The sequence below is a fragment of the Pseudomyrmex gracilis genome, unplaced genomic scaffold (genome assembly GCF_002006095.1).
Source record: "Pseudomyrmex gracilis isolate BER0280 unplaced genomic scaffold, ASM200609v1 scaffold_86, whole genome shotgun sequence".
NCBI classification, from domain to species: domain Eukaryota; kingdom Metazoa; phylum Arthropoda; class Insecta; order Hymenoptera; family Formicidae; genus Pseudomyrmex; species Pseudomyrmex gracilis.
The window spans coordinates 22,352-31,943 of record NW_018020670.1 but is presented as its reverse complement, the minus strand read 5'-3'; the positions used below and the strand labels follow the sequence as shown (position 1 = coordinate 31,943).

The 9,592-nt window shown below is 34.9% G+C and overlaps 1 protein-coding gene across 1 annotated transcript; it reads right to left on the bottom strand.

The window, feature by feature from the left end:
* Positions 1–3,064: 3,064 nt before the first annotated feature.
* Positions 3,065–5,474, bottom strand: LOC109855293 (homeobox protein Nkx-2.5-like). Its single transcript, XM_020429382.1, has 3 exons — positions 4,525–5,474; positions 4,075–4,163; positions 3,065–3,841 (listed from the first exon to the last, which is right to left on the bottom strand). The coding sequence occupies exons 1-3, from the start codon at positions 4,814–4,816 to the stop codon at positions 3,065–3,067; spliced, it is 1,158 nt and encodes a 385-aa protein (XP_020284971.1). The 5' UTR covers positions 4,817–5,474.
* Between the last annotated feature and the right edge of the window lie 4,118 nt (positions 5,475–9,592).

The following is a 9,592-nucleotide window of genomic DNA, read 5'->3' as shown; positions in this document are numbered from 1 at the left end:
CTGTAGTATGTATATAATACATATAATACAATATGAAGTATAATATTATAAATATATAATAAATTATATGTATAATATGTATTATTTAATGTTATATATAATATAAATTACAGTCACGTTATTTTCACGTGTTGTTTTTCTACTCTTTCCTGTCACGTTACCTTAGTTACGTTTTTAATTTTCTCTACATATACGACGAACTGTCTCAAACTCGCTTTTCATTATTTACTCTCTCGATCTTACCGATTCGATTCGCATCGATAGACCAACCAATCAATCGGCAACGCGGAAAAGAGGCAACAATAGATGCGATACATTCGGCTCCAAAACGCGCACTTCTTGGTTCAAATGACTTTTTTTATATAGGATCTGTGGTATACTCACAAACTTGAGAAAAGTCATTTTTTAAATTATTTTTTTGTACGTGTATTTTATCTTTATGTCTCTCTATTAGATATTTTAAAGTAAAAATTGTAATTAAAGAAATTATTATACTATACAAAATGAAATAAATTAGGTAATACAACCAGGAAGAAAGAGATGATTTTTTTCTACAAATTAAAACTAAATTTTTTTCTCGAACACACTGAGGTTTGTCCAAAAATATTTTATTCCGTAGAATTACCTATTTTATTTATCGCTCGGGATATTTCTCAAAAGTTTAGGTTTGATAATATTTTGTGCCTAATATTATATGTATGAAAATATATGTGTTAGCATTTAGATACATAATTAAAGAAAACTCCAGCTAATCTACCAATAAAACATATTAAACACCCTGACTATCAGATGAGTGCAATTATATTGTTAAACGTCGGTCGTAGAATGATTAATGATCCTCGTGCAAAAAGTGCTAAAACAAACGTAATAAAGTCATGTGATTCACGAACACACACACACACACACTCACTCATTGACTATTTTACGCATATGCTCGTCTATTTGCACACCGTCGCCTACTTTCTCTCTCGGAACCTCGCATCACAACGATTCCCCTTTTGTCTCGCAAGTAAATAGGATCGAATTTCTCCGTGTTGAGCGGTTTATGATTGATTATCTGAATACATGATATCGTAATGGAACTAGAAACGATTAAAGGACACGGACACACGGTCCGTACGTGGAGTGATGCATCGATGTGCATTTTAAGTGTGAAAAATATGCGAAAGACATATATCCGCGACTGACGAGATTTGATCTATGCTGTTGTCAAAATCTGTTATTTTAATTATTAAAATAAATGTTACAAAAAAAAATAGTACAACGATTTGTCACTAATTTGTTTCTAGTTTAAAAGTTTTTGATTTAAAATCTTTGTGTCGAAGTGTTTATGTTTTTCTTTTACGCGCATAAAATATTCTTTTTTTTTTAATGTAAAATTATAGTATAGAACAATAATAAGTTGATAAACGTTGAGACGTTCACTTTCCGCTATCAGAGTAAAACCTATGACAGGTGCCATTCAGGTGCATGCCTAACGCACGAGAGCGCCACACAACTTGCTTGGCAAGGAGGAGATACGCGATACACGTAGCCTTATTAAAATTAACAGTGACATTTTTATCAGCTTGTTCCCATGGTCCTTTATGGCACCAGTAGCGTCATGAGCGCGATTACACCGATGTAAATCGTCTATGTGGGCAGCACTTGACTGCCAGATGACCCGTCGTGTTCGCGCGATAACCTAAAAGACGGCGCCCGTGGCTTCGCTCAAGCCTGTCAGAGAGAGAACTTACCTATTTATAAATGCCATTTCGCCGTATTTCTGTATCGGACCGCGAACTTTCATAAGGCATCTGGCTTTTCAATGAAAAATGATCGATATTCGTCGAAAAACACACATCGAAAGCAATCGAATGAAAAAACGCGATACCATTAGAAAAACAATTATATTCTACTATCTAATTTTCACAATATATGTTTGACTTTTGAAAATAAATCTTGTAAAGTTTTTTGTTACATAAGTACCGTTTTTAATAATTTCATATTTTATTAAACAAAACGCACCGTAAAAACATTTTTACGTAATATATATATATAAAAGGTAAACGGTTTTAAGTTTACAATAAATGCAAAGTAAATTATTAAAGATATACAAGAGAACAATTTAATTGCTAAATAATATATTATTTATGAGTATACATAAAGTCCAAGTCGTAAAAAAAGAAGTAATTATACGATAATTAAATTATCAAGTATAAATTAATCGTTTGTAAATTTCAACTCATTTAAAGCGGCGGTTTTTCTTTTTATTTATAAATAGAGAGAGAAAAACACAACACGCATGTATTATTTACGTGTACGTTTAATAAAAACTTGAACATTTCTTTCTCGCAAATGTAACGTATACATGTGATGTAACATACACTTCTGTCTTATTCAGCAAAATTGTCATCATTTCTGAACGAAGTAATTTATTGCACAACTAATGTCTCTGCGCTCTTGAAAAAGTTTCTTCTCAAAAAAAATCTTCTCAAAGCGCATCCGCGGAAAAGTGCTCGATGTTTCCGCAAAAGCCACTTGAAGCAATTTCCGCCCTCTTGTACTATAGCGCGTTACTATATATTTCGAAAGGAAAATCTTAAGTTAACTAAAAAACAAACAGCTGCCAATATCTCGCAAGGTTATTTTCTAACTAAGATATAACGTATAATTAATTTCAACATTAATAGCTTAGCGTCTTCTAGCAATTAATTGAAGAATATGAAAAAAATATATCTTTGATTCGATTCCTTTGGTATTTCTTTCGTCAATGTGTTTGTTATAGCTTGCCGAGATTCGGAGAACAACGCTGATTATATTGATTTTTTCATTTTTTAAACAAAATTACTCCATTTCGCTTCTGTGTCACTCGTGTAATAACACGTGGAAAACGCATAGTTTAGTACAATGAAAAAAAAACACTTTATAGACACTTTAAACTTGTTAATTCTAAGTTATTTTAATTAAGTGACAATACAGAGAACAATATTTATAATTATACAGCAATCTCTTATTTTTTTCTCGTCTCCCTCTCTCTCTCTCTCTTTTATACTATACACTGTTTAGAATTGTTTTTACAAATCTACCACAATCGTTGTAAATTCTGATCCATAGGCACCTGCTCCATATAATTTACATACTGTATCGGATAATTGGGCGGATTAAGGTAATTGGAAAATGTGTACTCATTAGAGACATCCATGGGCATTCGTCTGTCAGTCATAAGCTCTTTGCTGTCGGATTGAACGGTTTTTAAATCCGGATACGAGGCGGTTTCGTTGCCGGTCGCTACTTTGAATTCCGTTTTAATTATTCGACCGCAATCGAGCATGCTCTGCGAAGATGTGTCCGTCGCGAAATTGTTTCTGTAATCGGAATTCAGAATGTGCTGCCTGTCCATCATTTCGTTCAGGCTCGATCTCGCGGGCATTTCCGCGGTAACTTCCGACTTGTACTCCGGACTGATGCTTGAGTCGACTTTTATCTCGTTCGAATTCGATGATCGAAAGTGATCGGGACTGAGGCGAATATCGTTTCTGAAATCCGTCTGCATCGAAGCGCTCAAATCCGTTCGAATGTTCCAATAAGGACCGTTGTATGTTGATTCCTGCACGTTGGGCTTGCCGTCCTTGATGAGAATCGGCACGGTGATCTTCTTCAACGATTGATTTTTCATGTTCTGCGCTTGTAACTTCTCCGCGTCTTCGATTCGGGCGCGTTTGTTCTTATATCTACGATTCTGAAACCAGATCTTCACCTGAGTGCTGGTTAGTTTAAGCGATTGGGCCAGCACCTCTCTCTCAGGTGCGCTCAGATATCTCTGCTGCTTGAATCGTTGCTCCAGCTCGTACACTTGCGTCTGCGGAGCCAGCAATTATTTTGTCATTTCAGCTCGGCGATTTTTAATAGTTAGTTTATTTGTAAAATTATTTGCACATATGCGAACATTTGTTATAGATATTATACACTTAATTTTAAAATTGTCAGAATTAATTTTTCTTCACTTCCTTTAAATTTACGTACTAACAAAAATGTCACAAAGTTCAATCCGAGTAAAAATATCTTAATAACCAATAATCGAGAAAAACCTACTTGCGAAAATAACACTCGTGGCTTCCGTTTCGTTCTTTTACCAGATTGACTTTTGCGCAGTTCCGTTTTGCTGGATGTAACAATGTTACCTAAAAATAGTTTATATCTGCATATATATATATATATAATAAAATAAAGCGGACACATACACACAACTAGTGTATCAAGATCTAAAATGTTTTTACATAAATAATTAAGAAGTGAAAAAACAAAATATTATTCCGGTAACAATATCTAAATAAATAAATTTATTTATTTATTTAAATAATAAATTGCTTATATGATTATTCAGTTGTCAATTAATTAAGAGAGTGACTCAATTGTTCTTTTCTCTTTTAAATAAAAATTTTGTCTACGTATAAGAATTATGTAAACATTTGCTCTAGTTATTTTCTTTATTATTCACTTTTTTATTTTATAACAAAATTGTATATTATTTGTATTATTTACCATCCTCAGTGATAGAGGTTTCTTGATAAGGCGGTATCACTTGACTCAATTGATGAACGTGATTGAGATCGGAATAATGCTGATAACTGGACATCGGCGGTTCCTTAAATTTATCCATTTCCCAATTGGTTTCAGGTACAATGTTATACGAATAATAATCCTGATGCATGTGTTGTTGTTGTTGTTGAGCTTGATTCTGATGATGAGCGTAACAATCCATGACGCCAAGCTGCTGATCCTCGCTAAGAATGTCACGAACGCTGAACGGAGTTGACACCGACGAGGACAACATTCTTAAAGCATTTTTTCGAGTTTTTTTTTCGAAATCGAATTACTCGGATCGAATTTTCTTTCTGGTAAATCTTCAACACTATCACACTACTTCTCGTCTCAGAAGAGTCTCATCTTGCTTGGTTTTTCAATCAAACTCGATAATTTTGATCGAGTCTGCGTTCATTGAGATAATTTTAATTTTCGATTGTTCGATTTAAATCTTGAAGAAAAATGTGTTTTCACCCACATAAGCGCGCAATAATTATTTAATTATTATTTAACATCCGTCTGTAATATCCGTCTCTGTAAAATTCTGTCTTACAACGTTCTTAATTTACCACATTATTACGAAAGTTCACTGATTGAGTCTGTTTCACGTGCAACAATTGCGACAGTTCTCGCACCGATCTCTCGAACTGTCAAACTCGATTATGAGATCGAGTAAAGTGGCATCCAAGTGCGTGCACGCGTGAACGTTTTGACAGGTTTTTTTTTTCCCACGAGTTTTTAATCACCAAACTTCAGCGTCAACACAACGACGAAAAGAAGAAAACACATCACTCCAATGACAATTTAACAGAATAATATTTGGAGATCTGGAGAATCCGCGAATTATACAACAAACAGTCGTTTATCGATGCACCGGTAACTCCGTTCCGGTATCGGGGGATGGTCACCGCGTTGAGTGGTCGGTCGGGTCGGAGGGCAGACGTATAATGTGACTTGGTCTTGCAAGGGAGTCAAGTGTTGGTCCCGCCGTCGCACAAGAACGTCATGGCGATACGCCAATGTGAGGGTGTGCGTCGGTGTACGACTGACGATTTTTACTACCACTATTACTATATTATACGTACGCATATATGCATTTTAACGATAATTTTCTACAACAAAGTTTTCACGAAAGAAGTGAGTCGAACATATTCTATATAATTTAAAAATAATTACAATATATATACAATTTGAGAAAATTAATATACACATAAATAAAGTTGTATAAATAATTCTGTTTCTTTCTGAATGTGACTTGTGTGTGTGTATAAAACATGTTTTATATTCATAAATATAAGTTAATATGTAAGAGTTAGCTTATTTTTTTCATACTTTTTGTTTTTACGTATTTTGCGGAGATAATGAACAAGAGTCACAAAATATTCGAAGATAATTGATTGCAATCCAGCTGAAATTTTTAATCGGCAGTTCGTGACTTTACAGTTTTTTATCGGTAAGAAATTGCACACACACACACACACAGACGCGCGATTCAATCGAGAGAGAATCGATCACGAGAGACGTACCTATATATAATAATTATTGATATCGGGAGTGTTCGGAAATAATTGAGATATTGTAACGGCGCGAAATATATCCTTCTGCGTCGCGGACAGCCATAACGCGCTGGCAACCGTAAGGCGGAGGAGAATACGAAAGACCCGCCTATACGAGAAGAATCTGACCAATCGAGACATGAAGCGAGTCCGCGCGTTTCTAAAAGCAACGATTAAACCATCATTTACGCAATACGTTTCCATACTGATCTTTCGCTTAATCACTACCCACGGCCGTTCCGGAGGTAATGTGACTCCCTGGTGTAATCGGTTTACATTTTTTTTTCGGCTACCGTGCCACGCTTCTTAGATTGCGATAAAAATGCTTTAAAAATAAAAAAGAAAAAATATAAGAACACACATAAGGTGCTCTGCACAAGAGAACAATTTAAAACAAAAAATTTGTAGATTATTCGTTAAAACAATGCAATAGATATTTTATGCAGACGCTTGACTGTCAGCATCGGAAATAAATTGGTATGATTTATAATACACTTGTGCTAGAGAACGGAACAAAAAAAGAAAAAAAAACAGAAAAACGCAGTCCGCCGCCGCGTACTGTCTAGACATCCAGATACACGCAATTGTCTGGAAGAACACGCTCGTGAGGAAGCGACAAATCGTCGCTCGAATGCAGAAACGTCAAAAGCCGACCTTTTTTTTTTTTTTTTAACCATAATAGTAAGCGTATCTTCCTATTTGCGGCTCCGCAAGCTGCGAGTTTTGTGACGTGTTAAGCGGCGTTAATTTCAATCTTTGTTTCCGACATAAAAATGTTTTCAGTTTTAAAGAGGTAACGTGTGGAAACACAAGCTTCACTTCAAACCAATCTATGTATGTTTATTTTGGTTGAAGTTTTATGATTTTGTACATTCTTGTGTCGTTTTCTTCCCAGCCGGAGCAACGCCAACTAGCGAGGCAAAACCGATCTCCGTTATTAATTATTTGTGTCAGTGTTTGTTAATTTAATTGATGTACAGGTCTGATTATATTTTAATCCAAATATATTAATTTTATTCACGAAGAAAGTAATGTAAATACATCAAGATCCGGTATATTGGCTCGCATCGACTTTTTACTTATTTGTTCTAATTACTTTCCTATTTATACTGAAGATAATTCAATTCTTTGTAACAGTATTAAAAAAATAAAATAAATTTACAAAGCTTTCGAATTTAGCGTTTTTCAGACAACCATGACCTTATCTATTGTGTAATCACGTCAGCGTGATATTTAACGAAGTGCGATGATCACGTCAATAGAAAGGTGACGGAGAAGAAAAGCAGATTTTTGTAAAAATGCAGGCGACTTCGCACAATGGGCGGTACACGACCCCCCACGAGCGTGGTAAAATACACGCCACCGTGCGAGATTTTTCTATAAACTGTAACACAGATAGGACATCCGAGGCCGTATGCGTCTGTTTAGACGCAAGGCGACAGCACAAAGGGCCCATTTATACAGCAACCACGGACGGGACCGTGTCTTGCAATTGGACACCGCGCATTATAAGATCCGTTTCCATCTCCGAGATCTCTTGGCGTACGACGCAATTTCAAGTGCAAGCAATTTTGCAATTTAAAGCGCATCTACACATTTCGGAATATATTTGAATTGATTTTAAGCGCAACTGTTTATGATGTTGGCAAATCAATTAATTCCCTCTCTTTCTCTTTCGAAGGTACTTTATAACTCGGTAATGAAACTCGGATGGATTCTGACAAACATATTGGAATATAATTTTTGAATATATTAAAATTTAATTCTTCTCATTACAAATAGATATAAAATTTATGTACGTTGTGTATATAATTGTGTATATAATTGCCAAACAATTATCTCGAAGATACCGTAGATTTTTTTTAAGAACACTTACTGTGCTCATCTTTCGAGAAGTCTCTTTAATTGTGGCTAAATTAATAAAAACAAAAACAAATAAAAGAGTGAAAAACTTGATTTGCTCACACGAGATTACCTCCGCAGGATTCTCAGACGCCGCCGGCGCTTCTTTCCCACAATTAAGAAGGCGCCTGCCTCGGCTATCTTTTGGCGCCTACCACGCATAAAGCCCAGCGTGTGTCCACGCACGCGCCGCTTGTGCGTGTATATAATTACACGCATGACTAACAGAGTGCAGTAATAAGATCGCGTCAGTTTAACAAAAAGACTTTTGTGAGAATCCAAAATCGTTTAGCAGTTTTCACATGCGTGTAATTATATCTTTTTGTAAACTTTTAGCTTACAATTAAATTTATTGTAACAAAATCGTTTGCGTGCCAGAAATGATTCTCGACTATGTTTCTGAATGGGTCTTCAATTGTGAACGAAAATTGTGGTTTAAATGCCAACAGAGTTTTTTTTAAATAAAAAAGTTATTTATAAATAATCTCTCTCTCTTTCTCTCTCTAACAACACACGCTCATACTAAATAGATACGATGTGTTCTATACCGAGTTCGAGTTTCGAGGGGGCGATTTTTCGAATTCCAGCCACGGGTGTCAAGGGTTTTCGGGCGCCTCTAGAAGCGCGTCTGGATTATGTTAGTTTCGACTCGTCGAAGTCCAAAAGGACCGTGAGGATCTTCCCCTGCCGTTGCCCGGGGAGAAAAATGCATTGTTTTATTTGTGCTTTAACTCTGTTATCCGAGCAGTCCTGATACTGACAAGCAAAATCATCTTGTCGAAATTATGACACGCTCCTCCTCTGTTCCGTGTCACGATAACCGGACAACTGACTCTCAATATCCGAATTACATTCGGTCTCAATTTAGATTTTCGTTAATTAAAAGAACGATAATTTTTACGGAATTCCACAATAGTTTCAGGAATCTTTTCCTCAAAGTTTCTGACGTCTGAAAATATTATAAGCATTGCGTGTGCGATATGATATGCAAAAAGTTTTATAAATGACAATCAAGTCTTCAAAAGTGCGAAAAAGTAATATAAAATGTAATAAAATTTATATATAATATTTTCTCAACATTTTATATTAGTTTCTTAACATAACAGCGGTTTTATCCTATTTTATACAGTTTTTTTTTTAAATAATTATTTTACTAGTAAACATACGTTGTATACAGTAGATATAATTTTTTAGATTTGTTTATTACATTTTTGTCCATTGTTATTTTGTCAATCATACACAAAGATGTATTTATAGAGGTGCAATACAGTTTTATTTGAATTAATCGAAATGCTCTCTGGTGAATAAGAGGAAATATCTTGGGAAAAGATTTGATAGATCTTGTAAAGGTAAGTTAATTTCCTTTTCTTGTATTAACAAACAATGTAAACACATAATACCTACATTCTCTGTAGCTGCTACACATGTCTTGTCTGCCAGACTTTCTGTATTACCAGCGTTGGATATTTGAAAGTTTTCGCGCATATATTTTTAAATATACTTTTTTAAAAATGCATGTTCAAAAAATATTGCATACGTATATATTTATAACTTTTTGTGAAAAAGAA